The sequence below is a fragment of the Gopherus evgoodei genome, chromosome 1 (assembly GCF_007399415.2).
Source record: "Gopherus evgoodei ecotype Sinaloan lineage chromosome 1, rGopEvg1_v1.p, whole genome shotgun sequence".
Classification (NCBI taxonomy): Eukaryota; Metazoa; Chordata; order Testudines; family Testudinidae; genus Gopherus; species Gopherus evgoodei.
Window position 1 is genome coordinate 577,525 of NC_044322.1, and position 26,536 is coordinate 604,060.

At 45.9% G+C, this 26,536-nt stretch overlaps 1 protein-coding gene and 1 pseudogene across 1 annotated transcript; one reads left to right on the top strand and one right to left on the bottom strand.

Annotated features, from left to right (window-relative positions):
• Positions 1–26,536, bottom strand: part of LOC115647985 — a 41,718-nt pseudogene that overhangs the window by 9,189 nt on the left and 5,993 nt on the right.
• On the top strand, positions 13,704–14,941 carry LOC115645495 (olfactory receptor 52R1-like). The gene has a single exon (XM_030550207.1). It carries the CDS (start codon positions 13,704–13,706, stop codon positions 14,649–14,651), a length of 948 nt encoding a protein of 315 aa, XP_030406067.1. The 3' UTR covers positions 14,652–14,941.

Here is a 26,536-nt window from a genome sequence, read left to right on the forward strand (position 1 = left end):
CTCCTGGTTCAACTCCATCTCCATCCCCACCACTCCAACTGGGCTCTCTCTTCTCCAGGGCTGGGAAAGAAATTGTTTCTGCCCAACAAGGAGCCTTCAGTGAGTGCAGCAAGGACACAGCGCTGGGGCCAACAGGCCAATGGGAGGCGAAGAGGGAAACCAGGAAGCTGTGTAAAAGCAGCTGAGGTTGGGAGCAGCATCGTCCTTCAGCGGGTGAAACTGTGCATCCTACAGCTTGTGAGCCCTAAAGCTCAGCTATGGAGTCCTGAGGGCTGAGACCCTTGTGTGGTTTACTTCTTTAGTTTCATCTCCCTGTTGTCCCTAATCCCTGGGGGCCGCCAGTGGAGATGTGCTGGGATCCCTTTGCCCTGAGCCAGGCCTCTGGGGCAGGGCAAGGGATCAGCTTTGAAGCTAGGAGGATAACAGCCCCTGTGTTAGCTGGGAAGGTGGGATGCTGGGCAGAGGCTGGGGTGGCTTAGGTAGCTCACAGGGAGGGAGATAAACAGCACATCTACCATGAGCCAGCTATTTACACATGCACACGCCACCTTATCTGGAACTCCAGGGCACCCATTGCCCAGGGGCTGAAGCTCAGTCTAACATATTCTCTTCGTGAAGCTTCTGATCACTACGTCTAGAAGCTCTTTATCCAGGAAGCATTCTCCCCATGTCATGGATGGGTTGAGCCACGTAGCGATAAACTGGTTTACCCAAGACCACATAATGAGACGGGACCACGAACTGGGCTGTATTAGATGCAATGATGCTATTTGTGTGTTGTGATCAGTGGAGTTGCCTCCTCCTTAAACAGGAGGAATTTATTAAAGAAACAGCTAAAAACTACAGACGCAAAAACAAGTTTCCGCACAGTTCAGTTTTCAGCCTTGCCTTGCTTGTTTACCAGGGACCACACGCTGCCTGGAATGCTACATGGTTCATTGAGATCAACGATGTGCTGCAAGGAACCAAATCAGTGCAGCTTGTGACTTGTAGTCCCTGATTAGGATCTTTCGATAGCAACAAACCAGGAATAATAAATAATAAATAATAATCTCGATAAACTGATTTACCCAAGGCCACACCATGAAACAGTGGCAGAGCTGAGAATAGGAACCGGGAGTCCTGACTCCCCCTTTCCCAGCACCACTGCTCTGGCCATTGCTCCTCCGCATTGTGTTATATGCAGTGATGCTATTTGTTCGTTGTGATTCACGGAGTTGCAGTCCTTCTTAAACAGGAGGAATTTATTAAAGAAACAGCTAAGAACTACAGCCACACAATCAGGTTTCCACACAGCTCAGTCTTCAGCCTCATCTTGCTTGTTTATCAGGGGCCACACGCTGCCTGGAATGCTAAACAGTTCATTGAGACCAGTGATGTGCTGCAAGGGTCCAAACCAGTGCAGCATGATTCGAAGGCCCCAGTTAGGACCTTTCGATAGCAACAAACTAGGAATAATAAATAATTATCTCCATTTAATGCATTGAGAGGCTGTGCCCAAGGTCACCCAATGAATCTGTGGCAGATCTGGGATTCTTCACTCTGAGCTCACGAGTCTCTGCTGACACTTTATCTCCAATTAAATGTCTTGAGCCAAATCCTCAGCTGCTGTAAGTGGGAGCAGCCACACAGAGATCAAGGGAGATCAGCTCACTAGAGAAACCAATGGAGAGAGAGCTCCATGCCTCTGTGCCGCTGCAGAGACCATATGAGCCAGGCCTGAGCGAGACTAAGCAAGGGATTGGCAGCTAGGGACTCGTGGGCTATGTTCCCATCTCAAAACACTTCCTTTCCTGCTGCCTCAGTTTTCCCAGCTGTAAAAGGGGGATACCTTCTGGAAGCTAGGAGCTAGTGAGCAATAGTCTGTGAATCGGTACGATCATAGTAACTGATGAGAATTACTGATCTCTGATCCCTTATTTACAGCCCCGTGTGCCTGTAGAAAGTGTTTGTGCCTTCCCTCAGTCATCCATCTCCAGATTTGTTTGTCTATCTGCCCTGCCCTCCTGGGAATTTACAGGATATCAGACCCTGTGCAGATCTAAGCCTTATCCCTAGTTATCTTACTAATCAACTATAATTTTCAAATACACACAAATACACAGAGCAATTAATGTCTCTTTGACTCAGCGGACAGGCTAAGATTTCTCATCTCCCTTTGGGAAAGTCCCATAATTACTGCTTACTCCTAAAGCTGGATAAATAGCAGAGAAGTGCAGTCATGGAAAGAGAGACACTGGCTAGAGTGTCTCTGTTCCCCAGCCTGTTTGCTTCCAGATGCTGCTTCTCCTCTAGAGGGTGAGCAAACCCCCCTGGGATTGCACAGAGCTAACTTATAAACAGTGCACATCCTTGTCAGTTCTCAGTGTGGGATGTCGCCGCAGATGCTGGTGTGAGAAAGGAGTGGGACCACAACTACATAAGAAGGATTCCAAGGGAAGAAACTTCTGTGTCAGAATCCACAGGTACCCATCTCTTGCTATTCCACAGACCCGGCACGACATGGGAGTGATGGGATAGAGACCCATCTCTTGCTATTCCACAGACCCGGTACGACATGGGAGTGATGGGATACAGAATAGGTCTGTGATCTTTTCCGCTCTGCACAGCCACTAAACATCCCAGGGCCCTTGCCAGAGGGGTTGAGTTTGCTCCAGGATCATGGGCAATATGTCCCTCTTTGTTCTGACTCCCTCACTGGCTGATGGCCTCTAGCCCCAAAGTGGCTGTGTTAGTAGATGTCCAATTCAAGACCAAATCTGGAGGGCGTGGCAAGTAGTTTGCTCGGGTTCTAATGGGACACAACTCCCCTTGGAGTGAGAAATGAGTAAAAACCTCAGGAGGCAGATGTGCGTTAATGCACAGACACTCTCACCTCCTCTTCCAGCAATGGCTGTTAACGGGGGCCTGGGTGGGGGGGAAGAGAGGCTCTTGCCTCATGTTTATCTGCTATAAAGCATGGAGGTGCTAGAACTCCTCACTGGAACGATTATACAAAATTTTCAACATGGGCAAGACATATTTTCTCCTAGCTTCATTTGAGAAATTGGTTGAACGAGACACTCGGAGTGAGAAATTGCAGTCCAAATGGTAAATGTTTGGCAAATCTATAAGCAAATGAAAATGTGGTCTCTGAATTTGAAGTGTCAGATAGTCTTAACAAACAGTGGTGCCAGCAGCGTCACCTACAAAGGTCAATCCATTTCTGCATTCCATTCAGATAAGCTCTTTGATCCAACAGTGTCTGTGGCAAGGCGTTCCACAGGCCAAAGGTATGTTATGTAAATAATTTTCTTTCATCAGTGTTATATGTTCAGACTTTCTGTGTCGTGAGAGCCAGTAAATATAAATGCCTGATCTACTTTCTTTATTTAGAGATTCATAAGGTTTAAGGTCAGAAGGGACCATCTGATCATCCAGACTGAACTCCTGTATAGCACAGGCCATTAAATTTCACCCAGTTACCCCTGTATTGAGCTCAATAACTTGTGTTTGACTAAGGCCTGATCTACACTAGGATTTTACATCATGGAATCGTAGATCCACAGGGTGAGAAGGGACCACAAGGGTCATTTACTCTAACTCGCTGCCAAGATGCAGGGTTTGTTGTGTCTAAGTCACCCAGGACAGATGACTGTTCAGCTTCCTTTGGAAAACCTCCAATGAAGGAGTTTCCACAACATCCTGAGGCATCGGTTCCATTGTCCTCCTGTTCTTACAGTTAGGAAGTTTTTCCTGAGATTTCATCTAAATCTGCTCTGCTGTAATTTGAACCCATTGCCTCTTCTTCTGCCCTCAGTGGCAAAAGAGAACAACTTTTGTCCATCTTTTTTATGGCAGCCTTTCAAGTATCTGAAGACCACTGTCTTGTCTCCCCTTAATCTCCTCTTTTCCAAACTAAGCATACCTAGTTCCTTCAGACTTTGCTCATATGGATCATATTCCATCCCTTGAATCATCCTTGTCTCTCATCACTGAATCCTTTCCAGTTTCTCTAAACCCTTCCTATACATTGACCACCCAAACGGGACACAATACTCCTGCTGAGGCCTAACTAGTACTGAGTAGAGTGGTTCTATCACCTCTGGCGATTTTCATGTTATGTGTCTGATAATGCAACGGAAAATTGCATTTGCTTTTTCTGCAATAGCAAAAAAATTGACACCCCTGAGAGATGTAGCTATATCAACCTAACAATGGTGTTGACAGCGTGAGGTCTACCGAAGAATTCTTCATCAACCTAGCTATCACCTCTCAGGGAGGTGGGTTACCTACACTGACAGGGGAACTGCTGCCGTCAGGGTAAGTAGTGTCTACACTGAAGTGCTATGGTAGCAGCACTGTAGCGTTTTTAGTGTACACAAGTCCACAAGCAGATCTTCCAGAAAAGCATCCAGTCTGGATCTCCAGCCATGGAAAGTTGGAGAATCCACCACGTCCCTTCACAGTTCATTCCAATCTTTAATCACCCTCAGTGCTAAACATTGGGCCCTTAGTTTCCACTGGAATTTGTCTGGTTTCAGCCTCCAGCCATTAGGCCTTGCTCTGCCTTTCTCTGGTAGATTACAGAGCCCATGAGTACCCTGGTTTTTCTCCCCATGAAAGTCTCTGCTTGATCATTTTTGCATAAGATAAGTAGATCTCTCTTTACGTCTCTCTCCCTAGCTGACAGTTTGTAATGTGGACAGCAGAACTGGGTGTAGTCGTTTTCACCAATGCTGTGTGCAGAGGTAAAATCTTTCCACTGCTCAAACTCACCACTCCCCTGTTTATGCATCCAAGGATCACATCAGTCCTTTTGGCCACAGCCACACACTGGGACCCGATGATGAGTTGTTTGTCCACAATGACCTCCTAAATACTTTTCAGGGTCTCTGTATTCCATAATACAGTGTCCTAGTCTGTGAGTCGGGCCAGTCTTACCTGTTCCAAGAGGATAACTTTGAATTTAGCTGTATTAAACATTTTGTTTGTTTGTCTGGTCCTAGCTCACCATACACTCCAGATCAATTGGTGTGCCTGTGCTGGCCTCCTCATTGTAACCACTCTGGCAATCTTGGGTTGTCAGCAAATTTTATGTGCAGTGATTTTCTATTTGCTTCCAGATCCTTCATGAAAATATTGAATAGTATCAGACCTAGAGCTGATCCCCGCAGAACACCACTAGAAACAGTCCTATTCACTGGCAGTGACTCATTGACAATGGCTTTCTAGCTCTATCAGTTAGCCAGATTTTTGTGCATTTGACATGTGCTCTACTGATATTGTAGAGTGTTCATATTTTTCTCTGAATTTTTTCCTTAACTGATGGAAATGCCTTAGAGAAATCGAAATCTATTGCATCTGCATGGTTTCCTTGATCAACCAAATATGTACTCTCATTAACGGATGAAATTGAGTTTCTTTGATAAGACTTGTTTTCCACACACCCTTTTGTTGGCTGGCATTAATTATATTCCTGGCATTTTTTCTAACTAATCCCATACTATGTTTTACATTGTTTCCTAACTTAATCAAATCTGTTTTTGAACTTTCCCTTTTTTAAACAGTTTATATTTAACAAAGAACTGTCCCTTTTCATTTTTTTTTCCTTTGGTTTTCTGCTGCCTGATTGTGTACTTCTGGTTCCGATTTCAGAGTGTGGTTGATTGGTCAATTGGTAACTCTGGTATTTGTAACTCTAAGGTTCTACTTTAGATGCTGTTTAACATCCTGCTTGACAGTGAATGGACTGGAAAGTATTTCATCATCTCTTGGGATGATTCTTTCCAAGTGTGACAAAGTGAGGCTGTTCTTAATGTTCCCTCTGAATGCTGTGGGGGGGCCTCAGTTCCTGGCTACCCTCTGTCACCTGGCAACTAATGGCCAGGCCCTTCCCCCCTGGAAGGGGATGCTAAAGGTGTTGGAGACAAAGGTCAAGTGACCTCCTGTGACATTATTGATATAAACTGGGACCATATAGAACATGGTTTTCAACCAAGGTCCTGTAGTGGCACCAGATCCTATGTAAAGGGGGTCATATAAGGTGTCTAAGACCAGGTTATGGGTTGCTGGTTATGATTATGCCGTCTGTGTGTCTGTATCATTATGTAGTTGAAGTAATAAGTATTGGCTGTATACTATCTGCATTTCAAATTGGTGCTGCAGTTCTGGGAAATACCCCAGACAAGTTGGTGTTAGCTCTGCTTAGCCTGCTTGATGGCCCATTAAGCACCATCAGCTACACAACAGACTCATTGAGAGGAGGAAGATACGCCTTGTGACTCAGCAAAGTATGCAGGGACTTGCCCATGTGCCTCCAAACTCCATTTTGCTGTAATTTTCCACAGTAAGAACAAAGAAGTGTTCTTACACCGGGAAGTGCCTATATAAGGCTGATGCCTCATCTCCATCTTGTCTTCAGTCCTGCATCCTACCTCTGGAGGGACTTTGCTACAAGCTGAAGCTCTACACAAGGGACTGATGACCCATCCCAGCAGGGGATGTTCTCCAGAGACTTGATTTGAACCTGCAGTTTACTCCATCACTGCTACAAGCCTGAACTAAGAACTTTGCCATTACTGTATGTAATTGATTCCATTTAACCAATTCCAGCTCTCATCTCTACCTTCTTCCCTTTATAAATAAACCTTTAGATTTTAGATTCTAAAGGAATGGCAACAACATGATTTGTGGGTAAGAACTGATGTGTATATTGACCTGGGTCTGGGGCTTGGTCCTTTGGGATCGAGAGACCCTTTTGTCTTTTACTGAGGTGTTGGTTTCCATAACAATTCATCCCCAGGACGAGTGGCACTGGTAGTGATACTGGGAGACTGGACTGTCTAAGGAAATTGCTTGTGTGACTTGTGGTTAGCCAGTGGGGTGAAACCGAAGTCATTTTTGTCTGGCTGGTTTGGTTAGCCTTAGAGGTGTAAAAACCTCAGCCTTGGGCTGTGACTGCCCTGTTTGAGCAATTAATCCTGAATTGGCACTCTCAGTTAGGTCCCTCCAGAACCGCATCGTCACACCTCCTGGCCCGGGAAAGAGACAAAAAAGAGAGAGAAGCGGCTGGAAGGGTTTTCAGTCTGGAGCTGGCTGGGGATGAGGAGTGAGGGCAGACATGGGGGTCTGGCTCACTGCCCCCCAGAATGGACCCGGCCAAGGGGTCTGGTTCTCTGTACCTACAAGCTCTGTGTTAGAACGTGTTCCAGTCGTCTAATAAACCTCCATTTTACTGGCTGGCTGAGAGTCACGTCTGACTGCAAAGCAGGGGTGGAGGACCCAGTGGATACCCCAGGACCCTGCCTGGGTGGGCTCGCTGTGGGAAGCGCACGGACAGGCAGAGGATGCTGAATGCTCCAAGGAGAGACCCAGGAGGTAAAGACATGGGAACTTCTTGTCCCGAAAACAGTCTGTTCCAAGGGAGAGCAGGCTCCCCAAAGTCCTGCCTGGCTTTGTGGGGAGCAGTTCCAGAGCATCACCCAGGGACCCTGTGTCACCAAGTGAAGAACAAAAATATTTCTTGAATACATTTACCTTTTCTGGAACATTAAAATGTTTCATGAATTAGCCTGTACCTTTCTAGGATTTCTTTTTTCTTAATATACTGAGCAACCTCCTTTATGTGATCCTTAGCCCTGTCAGAATGGATTTTTCCCTGATGTCTTTAATATCCCTTTGCAATTTTCATAACTTCCCATTTGTATTGCTTTTCTCTTTCTCCGATTTGTTATATATTGCTTCCTCTCCACCGTAATTGCTGCCTTCACTTTACCACTCGACTGGGTTTTTAGCCAAAATTCTCCACTTCCTTGAGTGTAAGAACCATGGTTTGCTATCTCTCTAATAAACTCTTCTTAAAGAACTTTCCATTTTCCTTCTCAGTCTTCTGTCTAATTTTTTCCTCCCAATTAAATTTTCTAAAAATTTTCCTCAGCTTTGGTGAATTAGAAACTTTGAAGCCCTAAGTATCTATAGTTATTACTGGTTGAGAACTGTTCTCTGTTTGTCCATTTGAATGTAATCAGTTCTGTTCTTTTATTTTGTTCTCCTCTATCATATGCTGCCTCCTTTGTCTCTTCTCTAAACTAAACAGCTGCAGACTTTTCAGTCTCTCCGCCCTAGGATAGGATAGTCTCCACCATTCTCATAGCCTGCCTCAGAAATCCCCTTTCTATCTGATGTATCCTTTATAGTGAGTGGATGGCCAAAACTGAGCAGATATCCAGAGCAGGGTATTCTCCATCTCATTCCTAAGGCATCCAAACACTGTCTTTGTTTTGGCCGCTGCTGTGAATAAGCAAGTGTTTCCTTGGAGCTGCTGTCAATAAGTCTCAGGTCATTCCCCAAAGTTATGTTCTAGATGCTGTTTTCTTCTGGCACATATCTTGAGAAATCTTTGTTTTCCTCCTAATCTCAGATTTTAAGCAAGCAAGTGAATGAGGAACTCCCTACAGCATGAATTCTCTAGCCTGGTTTCATTGCATTAGGATATGTGTACACTGGAAGAGTTTTTTCACCAAAAATTTGGTCAGTGACCAAAAGCCTGTTGAGAAAATCATTGTTGCATGTTCACACTGTCTTTCAACTTTGGCACAGCACGTCCACGTGTGGGGCGGTCACAGCGACAGTGAGAGCAATGCATTGTGGGTAGCTGTAACGATGCTGCCTTTGGTGGGAAACTTCTGTGAGTGTCAATTTAGGACAAATTGCTTAAAGCAGGGCAGTTACAGCCCAAGGCTGGGGTTCCTTTGCACATCAAGGCAAACCAAACCAGCCAGACAGAGCAGACTTCGGTTTTACCCCACTGGTTAACCACAAGTCACATAAGTAATTGCCTTAGACACTCCAGTTTCCCAGTATCACCACCAGTGCAATTTGTTACGGAGACAAATGGTTATGAAAATCAAAATCTCAATGAAAAGAAAAAAATGGTTACCCCAATCCCAAAGGACCAAGCCCCAGAACCAAATCAATATACAAGTAAGATCTTATTCACAAATCATGCTGTTGCCAATCCTTTAGAATCTAAAATTTAAAGGTTTATTCATAAAAGGAAGAAGATAGAGATGAGAGCTAGAATTAGTTAAATGGAATCAATTACATACAGTAATGGCAAAGTTTTTGTTTCAAGCTTGTAGCAGTGATAGAATAAACTGCAGGTATAAATCCAGTCTCTGGAGTACATCCACAGCAGCGATCGGTCATTCAGTCCTTTGTTCAGAGCTTCACTAGGTAGTAAAGTCCCTCCAGAGGTAAGAAGCAGGATTGAAGACCAGATGGAGTAGATTTATCATCCTTTTATAGTCTCTTGCCATGTGGCCTCTGGTTTTTTTGTCCCAAAGACAGACTATCCAGAATACAGCATAGAAAAACCTTAGAGTTCTGTCTGAGGCCAAATTGTCTGTGTTGTCACCCAGAAGAATAGCACAAATTTGAAATATAGTATAGAGCCAATACTTATAACTTTAAATGCAAAAATGATCCACACATACAGACAGCATTATCATAATCAGCAGATCACAATCTTGTCTTAGAAACCTTATTTGACCCCCTTTATACAACATGTGGTGCCACTACAGGACCTTGGTTGCAACAATGATGTATACGGACCCAGTTTGTGTCAAAACATCACAATAGCTATCCCACAGTTCAGTTCTCCACCTTGTACTGATAGGTGTTGTGGGAAGGCAGAGCAAATTGCAGTGCATCATGGCTCCAGGCTTAATATCCCACAATGCATTGCTTTCTGTCCCAGCATTCCATGTTTTTCCATCTCTATTTTGCTGCATTTTTAATGTCTCTTGTTTTTTGCTCAGCTCGCCATCTCTGTCTGCAGGACTGGATCCTGCTCTGCTCTCCGGTGCTCTTCTAGCAGTCTGTAGCACATCACAAATGTTAGTGAAATCAACAGGAGTCACAGTTGCCTGATGTGCTGTCTGACATGGATAGCAGCAGCGTTAGATAGTTTTTGGAATTCACAGAAGAGCTGAATGTGGTGAAATGTTGATTTTCGGCTGGGGAAACTAGCACTCAGTGGTGGGATCACATTGTTATGCAGGTCTGGGATGATGAGCAGTGGCTTCAGAACTTTAGGATGTAGAAAGCCACCTTCCTGGAACTGTGTACTGAGCTGAATCCAGCCTTATGTTGCAAGGAAAGCCAAATGAGAGTTGATCTCTGGGTGGAGAAGTGTGTAACGATTGCAGTATGGAACCTGGCAACTCCAGGCTGCTACAATTCAGTCGTAAATCAATTTGGTGTCAGGAAGTCAACCATTGGGGCTGTTAAGGCAAGCTTGCATGGCCATTAATCACATCCTACTATGAAGTCCTGTGACTTTTGATAACATGCATGAAAATTGTGGATGGCTTTGCAGAATTGGGTTTCCCTAACTGCAGAGGGGAGAAAGATGGCATGCACATTCCAATTTTGGCACCACATCACCTTTCAATGGAGTACATGAATTGGAAGGGGTACTTCTCCATGGTGTTGTGGATGCTCATGGATCACCACAATCATTTCAGTGATATCAATGCAGGGTGGTCCAGAAAAGTGCATGATGCACAAATCTTCAGGAACTCCAGCATTTCTAGAAAGTTGGAAGTGGCCGCTTTCTTTCCAGATCAGAAGATCCCTGTAGGGTATGTCAAAATACCCATAGTGATCCTAGGAGCCTGAGGTACCTGTTAATGTCATGGATCATGAAGCCATACATGGGAACCCTGGACAGCAGTAAGGATCATTTCAACAATAGTCTGAGTAGGGACAGAATGACCATGGAATGTGTATTTGGCAGATTAAGAGCACATTAGTGATGCCTTTATGGCAGGTTAGATCTCAATGTGGATAATGTTCCTATGGTCATAGCCACATGTTGCACATTCCATAATATTTGTGAAGTAGAGTGGACTATTGAGGCAGAATGCTTGGCTGCTGGTTTTGAGCAGCCAGATACCAAGGCTATTAGAAGGGAATGCTGGGGGGCAATTCGGGAGGCTTTGAGGCAGCATTTGGAAGATGAGAAGCAGTAATGTTTGTTGCTATGCTTGGGATTGCAATGCATAAAGAAGTTTGGGTTGGTAGGATGAAGTTGTGATTGTTCTGGCCCAGGATTCAATGTATATTCACACACAGAGAGACACATATACATTCCTGCGGAGGGGGGCGAGGGGACATGTACCAGGGGAGGACTGACCTCTAGAGCTGAGTGTAAGTCCAGCTGTTGTTGTAAAAGCTGTCTGCGGGGATGGAGCGTAGGGGGAAGTGTGAAATCCCAGAAATCGGACATGGATGTGCGGGTAAAGTCTAGGGGCATGGGAGGGCATGAGAAAGAGCTCCGAATGTTCTGAAGAGGAAAAGAGACATACATCTCCTCAGTTTGGAAGTTTTTGAGGGACTGCAGCATGTTGGTTTTCTGCTCCAAAACTTTTATCAGCCTCAGTGTTTCATCCTTAGTGTATGCCTCATTCTTTCCTGCTTGTTGTTTTCCCTCCACAGAACTCTGTTTTGTCTTCTCTGCATCACAGAACTGCAGCACCTCCCTTCAAGAACATATCTGGTGAAGCACAAGTTACAATAAATAGAAGTATTCTTTTTAAGTACATGTAAAGCATTGAAACGCTACATTAAAATGCACCACTGGTAATGCACCACTCACTTTCTGATTGTCCCTTGACAAGCCAATAATATTGCAAGGATGGTGAGTGTTCCCAGGGCTGGAGGACATTGTGCGTGGTGGAAAAGCAATGTGAAAGGGGTTGCAGGACACTTCTAAAGGGACAAGTATCAGAGGGGTAGCCGTGTTAGTCTGGATCTGTAAAAGCAGCAAAGAATCCTGTGGCACCTTATAGACTAACAGACGTTTTGGAGCATGAGCTTTCGTGGGTGAATACCCACTTCCTCGGATGTATCATTTCGTGGGTATTCACGAAAGTCTGTTAGTCTATAAGGTGCCACAGGACTCTTTGCTGCCTCTAAGGGGACAACATTCTAAAGTTTCCCACCCATTTCCACATGTAGGGGTCACTGTGGCAGATATCTCTCTCCTGAGGGTAAGCAAAGAAGCAAGGGTGCAGCTACTCCATGCTTGCGGCTTCTGCCCCAGTCCCTATGCTCCTCGTCTGTGTGCTGCGTTGATCCTTGTCCAAGTAATTGCAGAATGGGGTGGGAAAGTGTCCTTCAATGGGAGAAGGATCAAAGCAGCTCTGCCGAGGACCCTCTGGCAGAGGACTGTGGAATCCTGTGAAATCTCTGTGTGCATCAGCACGCTGTTCCACTGTGCTGCCTAGCTGTATTGCGAAATGCTCAACACACAGAAACCCAGCCAGCCTTGTACATCTCTCTGCCTTCAACCCAACTCCACACTTCATAAAGCAAAACCACTTACCAGGGGTCTCCTCTCCTGCTTCTGGCTCAATGGATTGTGACTGCCAAGGCTGGCTGGATGCCTCCAGAGTGGGGAACAGCTCCGCACTCGACACAGCACTGAGCGACCCCTGCACGGGCTCCACATCTTCTATTGCCTCCAGTTCTTCATCGATGGCTTTCTCCTCTGGTTTAAGTCCAATTTGAATCGGCTTCAGCCCTGCCGATATCCATGGGGCTCTTGGCTGTGGAGGTGACGTTGCTCCCAAGAATGGCGTCCAACTCCGTCAGAAATGGGAGGTCTGGGGGACAGCACTGGATTGATCATTTGTCTCCCTTGCCTTCTGGTACATTTCCCTCTGCTCCTTCACCTTTCCTCTGAAATGCAGTGTGTCTTGATCATAGCTCTTTTCCCACAAACTACATGAAATCTGCATATAGGCATCGAAATTCCTACAGCTGGAGAGCAGATGGGACTGTACAGCCTCCTCTTCCCATATACTGAGCAAATCCCACAGCTCTGCAGTGGCCCAAGCGGGAAAGCATCTGCTGTGCGGAGCTGCCAAGCCACCTAGGAAGAGGTGATGTGAGCTCTCCATGCCTTGGAAATGGGAAGGGGGATTTCTAAATACCTGGGCCTTTAAAGGGGGAGGAGTGGGAGGTGTTTATCTCGATGCAGGATAGAGGAGTTGAAACTGCTTACCAGAGTCGCCAGGATGGGTATTGTCAGACTCCTGCAGGAGGCCAATTACAGAGGTAAAATCAAGCGCAAGTGTCTACACTGGCACTTCAGTAACAAAACTTTTGTCTAAAAAGCCTTACAACTCTCGATAAGATGGTGTTATTACTTCACTGAAACTGAGAAGTTCCATCATCAAAAGTGGCTTTGGAGTCTGTACACCACCACTATTTCTTCTCCAAAAGCTCTTTTTTGGTGAAAAACTTGGCACTGTAGACAAGGCCTAAGGAACAATGAATAACCAGAATCCACACTTGTGTTTCCTGCTGGTGCCTATTAAAGTTTCCCAGACAACAATGGGTAGGAGTTACTGACACATTGAGCACTGTAATACATGGAATTGGCACTAGTAGGATAATGTGTTCATAATTCATTTCCCTGAATAATGAAAATGTCATTTTTCAGTGTGTGAAGAGTGACCAATCTGCTTCACCCATAAGAACAGCCTACAGTTGTGTGTGCATGTAGTGTCTCACATTAACATTTTCTCTCCATCCAGGCATTTGTACTGCGACAATCACCCTAGAGCATAGGAAAATAGAGGAGGTCGGGGGACGTATGGTACATGCAGGAGATGCTGTTCTACCTCAGAGTTGGACACCTTCTCCCCTACTCCATGTCAGATTCTAATACAACTGACTTCACCAACCCCTCCACATTCATCCTGCAGGGCATTCCTGGCCTGGAGGCTGCTTATGTCTGGATCTCCATTCCCTTCTGCACCATGTATGTCATAGCCATCTTGGGGAACTTCACCATCCTGTTCGTTGTGAAGAGGGATACAAGCCTCCATAGGCCCATGTACTATTTCCTCTGCATGCTGGCCATCACCGATCTGGGCCTGTCTACATCCATGCTGCCCAAAATGCTGAGCATCTTCTGGTTCAATTCCAAAGAGATCAGTTTCAGTGCCTGCCTCACCCAGATGTACTTCATTCACTGCTTCTCGGTGATAGAGTTTGGGATCTTGGTGGCCATGGCTCTAGATCGCTATGTGGCCATCTGCCACCCCCTCAGATATTCCACCATCCTGACAAACCCCGTTGTGGCCAAGATTGGCATGACTATGGTGCTACGTGGTGGCATGCTTACACTTCCCTATCCTTTCCTGGCAAGGCAATTGCCATATTGCAGAACCAACATCATCCCCCAGCCGTACTGCGCGCACATAGCTGTGGTGAAGCTGGCTTGTGACGACACCCGCATTAGTAATTACTATGAGATCTTTGTGTTATTTTCTGTGACAGGTCTGGATTTGAATTTCATTGCCATGTCCTATACCCAGATCCTCAGGGCCATCTACAGCCTCCCCACAAAGAATGCCCGGATCAAGACTTTTCGGACCTGCAGCTCCCATCTGTTTGCCACCTTAACCTGTTATATCCCAGGTCTCTTCATCTCCTTCATGAACCGGTTTGGCCAGAATGTGCCCCTGTATTTCCATGTTCTCATTGCCAATATGTACCTCATGATGCCTCCCATGCTAAACCCCATCATCTACGGGGTGAGGACCAAACAGATCTGGGGCAGGCTGCTCCAGCTCTTTACTCATACAGGGGCCTAATGGTTTCTCCTCGGGCTCTGACTCCGAGATTGAACTATGTGCAGAGCTGGCTGGTTATATGGTGCTGGATCCTCTTTCCTGAATCACTGACTGGACAGTCAAAGTGACATTTCATCCTTTCCTGGCCTTATTGTGCTGTGTCACCATGACTAACTGAGGAATCAGGCTGTGTACAACTTATTAATTCATAGGGTTCCCACCTTTCTAATTGCTGGTAACTGGACCCCTGAGGCCCCATGTCCTGCCCTGCTTATACACCCATGGCCCTGACCCCACCTCACCTCTTTCCATAGTGCTCCTCCCCGGTCCCACCATTTCCGCCAAGGCCCCACCTCTGTAGCTCCATTAAATTTCACCCAGTTACCCCAGTATTGAGCTCCATAAGTTGTGTTTGAGTAAGACCTGGTCTACACTAGGATTTTATATGATTGAATCAAAGAGTGACTGAGTTAGAATGTGCTGCAAGGATCAGCTAGTCTAACCCCTTGCCAAGACGCAGGATTTGTTGTGTCTTAACCACACTAGACAGATGACTGTCCAGCCTCCTGTTGAAAACCTCCAGTGAAGGACTTTCCACAACCTACCTGGGTGTCTGTTCCATTGTTCTCCTGTTCTTGCAGTTGGGAAGTTTGTCTGAGATTAAATCTAAAACTGCTGTGCTGTCAATTGACCCCTTGCATCTTCTCCTGCCCTATGTGGCAAGAAAGAACAACTTTCCTTCACCTTTTTTATGGCAGCCTTTCAAGTATCTCAAGACTTTTGTCATGTCCCCCCTCAATCCTCCCTTTTGCAAACTAAACATAAGCAGTTCCTTCAGCTTTTGCTCGTATGGCTTGTGTTCCATCCTGTGGCTCATCTTTGTCACTCGCATCTGGATCCATTCCAGTTTCTCTACATCCTTCCTATAATTGGAGACCCAAACTGGGCACAATACTCCAGCTAAGGTCTAACCAGCACTAAGTAGTGCTACTATCCCCTCCCGTGACTGGCATGCTCTGCCTCTGCTAATGCAAATGAAAATTGTATTTGCTCTTTTTTGCAATAGCAAAAAGAAATCATGCCCCTGAGGGATGTAACTATATCAACTTAACCCTGGTATACACAGCATGAGGTCTACAGAAGAATTGTTTATCGAACTAGCTACCTCCTCGCGGAGAGGTGGATTAACTATGCTGACAGGAGTACCCCTACCAAAATACCCAAGGGGCTGTTAGTGGAGGAAATCAGGTAACCCTTGAGGGTAGCATCCAACTCCTTATAAAAATGACAGGTCTGGGGCAAAGCACCGGAGATACTCTTTCCTCCCTGGCCTTCTGGTACATGTGCCTCAGCTCCTCCACTTTTGCTGTGTACTGCAGTGTGTCCTGATCGTAGCACTTTCCCAGAAGCTGCACAAAATCTGTCCTTAGGTATTGACATTCCTATAGCTGGAGCACAGCTGAGACTGCACAGCCTCCTCCCCAAATACTGAGCAGGATCCAGAAGCTCAGTAGTGTCCCAAGCATTGAGCCACCACAGCCACCTGGGAAGGTGTGATGAGAGCATTCCCCACCAAGCAAACAGGAAGGGGAATTTCTAACTTCCTGGACCTTTAAAGGGGGGCTGTCAAAAGGTGTTCACCTCGGTGCAGGGGAGAGGAGTTGAAACTATTCACCAGAGCAGTCAGGATGGGCAATGTGGGACGCCTACTGGAGGCCAATTTTAGTGATAAAAACAAGTGCAAGTGTCTACAGTAGCACTTTGATGAGCAAACTTTTGCGTAAAAGGCCTTAAATCTCTTGTTAAGGTGATTTTATGACGTCACTGAAACTGAGCAGTTCCCTCATTGAAAGTGGCTTTGGTGTGTGTACACCTCCACTGTTTCTTCGTCAAAAGATGCTTTTTTGGTGAAAAAACTTGGCAGTGTAGACAAGGCCTAAGGAATAACGATGGATAATCAGTGTCCACACTTGTGTTGCTGCTGGTGCCCTCTAAAGTTTCCTACACCACAATGTGTGGGAATTATTCAGACAGGGAATACCATAAAATATGGAATTGAGATTAGTAAACTCATTTGAGCGACCAATCTGCATCACCCATGAGAACAGCCTCCAGTAGTGCATGTAGCATCTCATATTAACACTGTCTCTCCATCCAAGTAATTGCACTGCGACCATCAGCCTGCGCATATACAGGCGGTGAGGAAAAAGTATGGTACAAGCAGGAGACACCTTTTCCCCTACTCCATGTCAGATTCCAACACAACCGACTTCACCAACCCCTCCAACTTCATCCTGCTGGGCATTCCTGGCCTGGAGGCAGCCCACGTTTGGATCTCCATCCCCTTCTGCACCACATACACCCTAGATATCTTGGGAAACTTCACCATCCTGTTCATCGTGATAACAGAGCCGAGCCTCCACGGCCCCATGTACTATTTCATCTGCATGCTGGCCACCAGTGACCTGGTCCTGTGTATGTCCACCCTGCCCAAAATGCTGAGCATCTTCTGGTTCAATTCCAGGGAGATCAATTTCAGTGCCTGCCTCATCCAGTTGTACTTCATTCACTGCTTCACAGTGATGGAGTCTGGGATCTTTGTGGCTTTGGCTTTGGATCAATACGTGTCAATCTGTGATTCCCCTGAGACATTCCACCATCCTGACAAATCCTGCGGTGGCCAAGATTGGACTGGCTGTGGTGCTTCACAGTGGAATGGTTGTACTGCCCTATCCTTTCTTGGTAAGACAGTGGCCATATTGGAGAACCAACATCAACCCCCAGCCATACTGTGCACACATAGCCATGGTGAAGATTGCCTTTGCCGACACCCATGTCAGTAGTTACTACGGCCTTTTCATGATATTCTTTGTGATGGGTCTGGATAGGATTTTTATTGCTGTATCCTATACCCAGATCCTCAGGGCCATCTTCAGCCTCCCCACAAAGGATGCCCGGATCAAGATTTTTGAAACCTGCGGCTCTCACTTTTTTATCCTTTTACATCCCAAGCCTTTTACATCCCAAGTCTTTTCATCTCCCTCCTGTACAGATTTGCCTAGAATGTGCCCCTGCATTTCCACATTCTCATTGCCAATGTGTACCTCTTGATGCCCCCCATGCTAAACTCTATCATCTATGGGGTGAGGACCAAACAAATCCAGGGCTGGCTGCTCCAGCTCTTTACTCATAAAAGGGTCTAACGTTTTCTTCATGTGCTCTGATTCTGAGATTGAGCTCCATGCAGAGCTGGCGGATGACATGGTGCTGGGCTCCCTTCCATGAACTACTGACTGGACAGTCAAAGTGACATTAAGTTCTTTCATGGCCTTACTGTGCTGTGTCAATGTGACAAACTGAGGAATCGGTCTGCGTACTATTCATAGGATGGCCACCTTTCTAATTGTTAACTGGACCTCTGAGGCCCCATGCCCTGCCCTGTCGATTTGCCAAGGTCCTGCCTCCTGCCACACCTTTTTCCATGAGGCTGCTTCCGCTGTTCTGTATCCCACAAGACCCCACTCCCTTCTTCCCCTCTTCCTCCAATGCCCTGCCTCAGGTCTACCTTTTCCCCCAAACCCCACCCTGTTGCTCACTCCCCTTCTCCCCAACCCCACCCACTTGCTGGATCATCTTCACCTTCCAACCCTACCTACCGCCAAACTGGGCTCCCTCTGCTGTGGGCTTGGGACAGGATCTGGTGCAGCCTGGCAAGCAACCTGCAGTGAGTGCAGTGAGGACGCAGCGCTTGGGGCGGACAGGCCAATCTGAAGCGGAGAGGGAATCCATTAAATCATGTAAAATCAGCTGAGAGTTGGGAGCAGAGATGCGAGGCAGTCAGCTGAGATTGTGCATCCCACAGATTGTGGGCCCCAAAAGCTCAGCTGCAAAGCCCTGAGGGTAGAGACCATTGTGTGGCTTATTTCCTTAGCTTTCAGCAATGGTGTTAAGTTGCAGTAGGAGAGGTCTAGGCTGGATATTAGAAAACACTATTTCACTAGGAGGGTGGTGAAGCACTGGATTGGGTTATCAAGGGAGGTGGTGGAATCTTCATCCTTAGGAGTTCTTAATGCCCTTTTTGAATGTTTCATGCATAACATTTCAGCTGACTTCTCAAATGAAGCTAGGAGAGAAGATGTCTTGCCAATGTTGAAAAATTCTTATAATTATTCTAGTGAGGAGCCCTTCTAGCTCCATGCTTTCCAGCAGATAAAAATCAGGTAATTGTCCATGCATTATCAGCCAGATCCCTGAAATGCAAGACGAGGAGTTGACCGTCTCTGCTCATTCACACACAGTTGGTTCCTGAGGTCTTTACTCAGTTCTTACTCCAAGGAGAGTTTTGCCTTACTGGGTCCAGTGAAAACTTTGGGCCATGGCCTCCAAATTTGGCTTTGTGTTGTTCATCTACGAACAAATTTCATCCTGAAAAATCCACTGTGCCTCTAAAATGCAGCCATCTTGGGGTGAGAGGTCAACAGGGATTCAGAGAAAAGAGAGAGAGTTTGGCCAATGATAATGAAGCAAACTCATCACCAGTGGCAAGGGCCCTGGGATGCTGGGTGCCTGTGTCTGGGTTACGTGGGCACCCCGACACAGCAGCCAAACACCAGACTGTCCAGGTAAACCCATGATGGGTGGAAACACCATTAAGTCTCGTATGATGCTTTGAACCATTGTTATCCTTATGTCTTTGGGCTTTTCCAGTACTCTCCACTCAGGTGCCTTGTGCCCAGGGGCAGGAGGCTGGGACCGAGGCATCTGTCTATAAATAGGATGGTCATTTATGACTCTCAGCACGTAATCAGATCTCACCGATACTGAGCAAGGGAGTGACTGCATTCTACATAAAAGAGAGTTTTCTCCAGGTTCTCTGCAGAGGGGCGGGCGTGGAAGGAATGGAACCTCCCCAGGAAAGGGAACAGAGAGAGGAGAGGTTGATCCAGCCCTTTTTAAAACACAGAGACTGGATGAGCCAGAAGAAGCTGGGGTGGGAGAGAGGCACACAGGAGGCATAAGGGACTCTTTGGTTGCAGGGCTGTGGCTGCAGCAGCGAGACAGACTCCAGCTGGAGGAGAATCCATGAGTTACAGGAGGTGACCCCTGGACACCCCAGAGGCCTCTTACCAAATCCCAGAGTTCACTCCAGGGTGGTGTGGACAAAGTAATGCACATTGGAAAACATCTTTCCAGACATGCATAGAAAATTATGGGGTCTAAATGAATTTTTACCACTCAGGAAAACGTTCTTGGAGTCATTGTGGATAGTTCTCTGAAAACATCCACACAATTGGCAGCAACAATCAAATAAGGGAACAGAATGTTGGGAATCATTAAGAAGGGGATAGATAATAAGTTGGAAAATATCATAAAATCATGCCTGGTGTGAAGAAAGTCTATACAGAAGTGAAATTTATGCCTTCCCATAACACAAGAACTAGGGGTCACCAAACGAAATGGATGGGCAGTAGATTTAAAACGAATAAAAGGGAGCATTTCTACACAATGCACACTCAACTTGTGGAACTTGCCAGAGGATGTTGGGAAGGTCACGACTATAAGAGGGGGAAAAAGAGAACAAGATAAAATCATATAGGATAGGCCCATCAGTGGCTTTTAACGAGGATGGGCAGGGATGTTGTCCCTGGCTTCTGTTTGCCATAAGCTAGGAATGGTCGACAGGGTATGGATTCTCTCTGGAGTACTTGCCATTGGTCACTGTCGGAAGACAGGATACTGGGCTAGATGGATCTATGATGTGGCCCAGTATGACCATTCTTATGATCTAATGTCCACTGAGGCAGGGAATGGAGTGCAGATATTGTACTGTGTGTATTCGGTATCTCTTGTGCTGTCTACAGTAAAGGAAAGATTTTAGAAACCCCGTTTGCAAAGCCTGGGTCTGTTTGCTTTAACAATCCTGTGCCCTGCTGGAGAATAACTGAAAGCAGAGTGCACTCAAGGGGGAGCTCTAGCAAGGGTATGCTGAACCAATTGGAGTGTCTGGGGGAGCTGAATCACTTTAGGGAGAACAAATTGTGAATCACTTCAGAAAGGTTTGGGATCACCCATCCCTACTCCCTTTCCACTCGCAGTGCTCTAGTGTCCATGGAGCAGCTCCAGGTTTGCTGTCACAGCCCCGCTCAAGCTCCTGTGGCTCGATGCCCGCCAGAAGAGTGTGTTTGGGTCCCACATACTGGACCCAAGTGCTTTTGAGTCAGCGCAGCGTTCAGGCCCTGCCTCTAGCTCTGGGATTCTAGGCCCACACATGGGGTACAGCTTCCATTCTAGCGCCTCCCTCTGGGAGCGGGGAGCTGCACACTAAGCGCCAAGACCCTGAAGCTATTTTCCTTTGCTCTGTATCTTGGCAGGCTTTTCTCCTACAGTACAGAGTAGATTGCAGTCTCTTTCAGGACATGGAAGTAAATCTTATATAAAAATAGAAAATTAGATTCAGAAAGCTCTAGTTCTAGAGCTATATTGCTCTGACACTCTGTACCCCCAAAGGAAAATCCTGGCACCCCACTTTCACTGTTATATAGTTACAACAAATCTTGTACAAACTATTTCTTGTGAGGTATCTATGGAAAAGCTGTGGTTTGCTGAATGTGATTATCCTGTTTGTGTGTCTGTATCATTTTTGCCTCTGAAGTAACAAATACTGACTATCTACCTGTATTTCAGATGCATTCCCTCCTGTGGTGACTCCCACAAAGTAGTTAACATCCAGCACATTATGAATGGATATTAAAATTCATGGCTCATCAGTTAAGATAATGGGCCATTGTAGAAGTTTGTCCCTCTCTGTATCCAAAACATGGGTAATGGCCCCTGTTATAACTCATTGAAGTATGCAAGGATATGTGATCAGCTCATGTGACACTGGACTCCATCTTATGCCTCTTCTTTCCCACTAACTATACTGGTATCTCTGTTTGGGACAATGAAGTTCCCTCCACATGGCAGAAGCTGTAAAAGAGAAAAGTGTTACCACCACTTGGTCTCACTCTCCCCACAACTCAACACTTTAAAACATAGCTAGAAAAAAAAAAAAGACTTTTCCTGGAGATGTGGTCACAGGTTATAAAGGAGAAATGCAGGAACCTGTCCAAAAGTCCACAATTAGGAATAGCTGTGTCCTGCATACAAGGAGGCAGGTGACATTGCTGAATATTTCACTATCTTTGAGAGGCTGTATATGATTCATATGATTCCTGATAACCAGAAGATGCCCACTTTAGTTGAAAACTTAACTGGTAAAGCTCTGGCTATATTAAATTAAATGACAATTGTGAATCTTTTAGATTATTCTAAATTCCAAGAAATGATTTAGAAATAATTTCAGATTACCCCTGAAACATATAGCGTGAAATTTACAAATTCTAAGAGGTGTGCTGGTACAAGTCATGTGGAATATGTACAGACACCGCCACATCCTCTTCTTGCAATTTAGGGCTTTGACTGTTATGGGCAGGGTGGGAGGTGGGTGTTACCAAATTTTATATGCTGAAAAACATGGAGGTGCTAGGGCTCTTCACTAGCATAAATATGACAATTTTTCAATATGGGCGAGACATCTTCTCCCCTAACTTCATTCTAGAAGTTGGCTGAACTGTTATGCCTGAAAGTTTCAAAATTAAATTCAGCCGTTAAGTAGACACCCAATGTGGGAAATTTCAGTTTAATGTTTGGCAAACTTATACACAACTGAAAATGAAATCTTGTAATTGAAGATGTCAGACAGACTTAACTATGCCATTAAAAAATGGAGGAACATTACCACATAGATCAAGAGGCAATTGGTTCAAAGTACAGCATAGTAGTAGTAAGAAAAGGAGAACAATGGAACAGACGCCCAGGCAGGTTGTAGAAAGTCATTCATTGGAGGTTTTTATCAGTAGGCTGGACAGCCATCTATCTGGGGTGGTTTTGACACAACAAATCCTGCATCTTGGCAGGGGGCTAGAATAGTTGATCCTTGCAGCCCCCTTCCAACTCTGTCATTCTTTGACTCGATGATATAAAAGACTGGATCATCTCGATCCTTACCAGTTTCCTTACATCCTTCCTATATACTGGAGACTCAAACTGGACACAATACTCCAGCTGAGGTCTAACCAGCGCCAAGTAGTGCTACTATCCCCTCCCGTGACTGGCATGCTCTGCCTCTGCTAACGCAAATGAAAAATTGTATTTGGTCTTTTTTGCACTAGCAAAAAATATCACACCCCTGAGGGATATAGCTATATCAACCTGACACTGGTATATACAGCATGAGGTCTACTGAAGAATTGTTTATCGACCTAGAGATTATCAGAGAGGTAGATTACATACTCTGACAGGAGAATCCCCACCGAAGTACCCACGGGGCTGTTGGCAGTTGAAATGGGGTCACTGGTGAGGATAGCATCCAACTTCTTATAAAAATGGCAGGTTGTGGCACAGCATCGGAGATACTGTTTGCCTCCCTTGCCTTTTGGTAAATGTGCCTCAGTTCCTTCACCTTTGCTGTGTACTGCAGCATGTCCCGATCATAGCTTTTTTCCCACACGCTGCACAAAATCTGCCCTTAGGTATTGACATTCCTATGGCTGGAGGCCATACTGTGCACACATAGCTGTGGTGAACCTGGCCTGAGCCGACACCCGTGTTAGTAGTTACTACGGCCTCTTTGTGCTAGTGTGTGTGATGGATCTGGATTGGATTTTTATTGCCCTGTCCTATTCCCAGATCCTCAGGGCCATCTTCAGCCTCCCCACAAGTGACGCCCGGCTCAAGATTTTGAAACCTGCGGCTCCCACCTCTTTGTCATTTTAACCTTTTACATCCCAGGTCTCATCATCTCCCTCATGAACAGATTTGCCCAAAATGTGCCCCTGCATTTCCATGTTCTCATTGTCAATGTGTACCTCTTGCTGTCCCCCATGCTAAACCCATCATCTACGGGCTGGGGACCAAACAGATCCAGGACAGGCTACTTCGGCTCTTTACTCATAAAGCGGCCTAAAGTTTTCTCCTGGTACTCTGGCTCTCAGACTGGGCTCTGTGCAGAGCTGGCTGGTGACATGGTGCTGGGCCCCCTTCCCGCAATCACTTACTGGACAGTCAAAGTGACATTAAATCCTTTCCTGGCCTTGCTGTGGTCTGTCTGTGTGACAAACTGAGGAATCTTTTTGTGTACAACCATTCTCCCATAGGATGACACCTTTCTAACTGCTGTTAACTGGATATCTGAGGCCTCATGCCCTGTGCTGTCTATTCCCCAAGGCCCTGCCCCCTGACCCACCTCTTTCCACAAGGCCCTTTCCCTCATCTCACCTATTCCCCCAAGGCCCCGCTCCATTCTCAACCTCTTCCCCCAAAGCTACACCCCTGTTACTCCCTCCCCTCCTCTCCAACCCCATGCACTTACAAATTCATCTCCACCTTCCTTCTTCCCAGCCTGGGCTCCCTCTGCTCCTGGGCTGGGACGGGATCTGCTGCAGCCTGGCAAGGAACCTTCAGTGAGGACATGGCACTAAGGCTAGCAGGCCAGTCTGGAGCCGGGAGGGAAGCCAGGAAACTGTATAAAATCAGCTGAGGGTTGGGAACAGGGCTGTGATGCAGTCAGCTGAGATTGTGCATCCAAGAGTTTGTGGGACCTAAAGCTCAGATGCAAAATCCTGAGGTCAGAGACCATTGTGTGTCTTTTTGCAGTGAGAAGCATGGGTCCAAGAGTCAGTCCTTGGCACTTCACAGCAGTGTTGGGAGTCAGCAGGACTTAATAAGGGTCTTTCCAGTGTGGAGCCAAAGCAGCCTTTGGCTGGTGGATCTTTATGTAGACCCAATCTCCTGGGTCCTAGGAGTGGCAGAGCTTTTCAGGGTCCTTGAGTAATGCATCATAACTTCCATCAAATGAATGTCCATCTGAGCAAGGGCCAGTGGGGGTGCTACTGGAAATCACATCGGGTGCCCTGTCAAAATCTCATGTGAGCTGAGTCCAGTCTTTCAGTTGGGAGTGACCCTCATGCTTATCAATGCTAATGGCAAAGCATTTGGCCATTTGAGGTTTGTCTCTGCACAAATTTTAGCCAGTTTGTTTTTCAGAATCCCATTGTGACGTTCCACTGTCCCAGCAGATTTTGGATGGTGAGGGCAGTGGAGGTTGTCTTGTATCTGCAAGGCTGCACATAATTCTTTTACAATCTGTCCAGTAAAATGAGTGCCACGGTCACTGTCGATACACACAGGTATACTAAATCTTGGTACGATGTCTTTGAGCAAAATTTTCACAACCGACTTGGCATCTGCCCTCCTGCAAGGGAAGGCCTCAACCCAGCTTGAAAAAAACATCAACTAATACTAATACATATTCATAATTACAACATTTAGACATTTGAATAAAATCAATCTGAATATTTACAAATGGTCCCCACGGAGGGGGATGGGCTGCTTGTCTGGTTTTAACAGCTTTACTAACATTGTGTTGCTGGCAGATTGAACATTATTGGCAGTAGTTCTGGGCCACAGTAGGAAAACCTGAGGCATACCAATCGCCTCCAACTGCAGCAAACATCCCCACTTTGCTCACATGCACCACCCCGTGGTGCATACGAGCAAGATAGGGCAGAAACACCCTCGGCGCATTCGTGCAGCCGTCCCAGAAGCTCCAAAGGTGATCAGGGTACAAGGTGCACCCAGCAACGCTCCAAGAACGTTTCTCAGTCTCTGGCACCATCTTCTGGATCTTAGCAAGGTCATCGACGGAAGCCAGCAGAGGCTGCTCAACTAAGGCAAAAATAAAAGCAGCCTGAGGGCCAGAAAGGGCTGCATCCTTGGCTGCTGAATCAGACAAAGCATTCCCACGAGTAACTTCATCATGAGGGGTTGGATGAGCCATGCATTTTACAATAGCAACAGCTTTTGGCAACAAAAGAGCATCCAAAAGAGCAGATACATACTGACTATTCTTAATGGGGGAACCAGAGGAAATAAGGAAACCTCTAAGCATAGTGAGAATCAGTGTAAATAGTAACAGTTTGATCCTGTGCCTGAATACATGCCCATGTCAAAGCCATGAGCTCAGCAAGCTGAGCTGAAAAGACAGAGGGAAGGAAAGCATTTTCAATAACAGAATATAAAGAACAGACAGCATAACCAGCAACCAATTTTCCCTTCAAGTTTCACAAACAAGAACCATCTACAAAATAAATAAGAACAGGATTCTGTAAAGGCACATCAGTAAGATTTTCCCTTGGCAGGTAAGAAGAGAAGTAACAGACACACAATCATGACAGTCTCCATTAAGGGGCCCTGGTAACAGCAAAGCAGGATTCAGAATGGGCCAATGAGCCAAAGTAATATGATGTGAAGATAACAGAATATGTTCATCTGAGTCACGGCACCAAATACTGTGGAAGAAACAAAACTCCACTCTCAGGTTGGAAGCAACAAAATCAGAGACAGCTTTATTCAAGCAATTGACAGGGAAGGACACTGCTGGCAGACAGCATCTCTGCCTCAGTTTCTCCAAAGTACAAGCTAAATTACACAAGCTTTTATACCTCGTTGTGACGTGGATTAATTAAAAACATCTGCTTTTTATATAGACTATTTACTATCTATTCCAGTATTTTCTCACTTTCTCTTCTCAAAACATCGTTATCCCAAGGCTGGGTCACACTGACTATTCTGTTGTTTTCCATTCGCTTCTGATGTGAGCCCTGCTTCTTCAGATCTCGCGATATTAGGTTAAGACTTGACAGAACAGTTGCTCTGTCTCTGACACTTAAATGGCTGTACTTAAGCCCTCTCTTTCTTTCCCTGCTTCCACACAAGCTACACGAGAGAGCCCTGGCTCATGGCCCCTTCCTCTCTTGCCTGAGAACCACTGATTAGTGAAATTAGTAGCAACAGATTATTGCAAA

Coding starts and splice junctions, on each gene's coding strand:
- LOC115645495 (XM_030550207.1), top strand. CDS start 13,704: ATGTCAGATTCTAATACAACTGACTTCACCAACCCCTCCACATTCATC.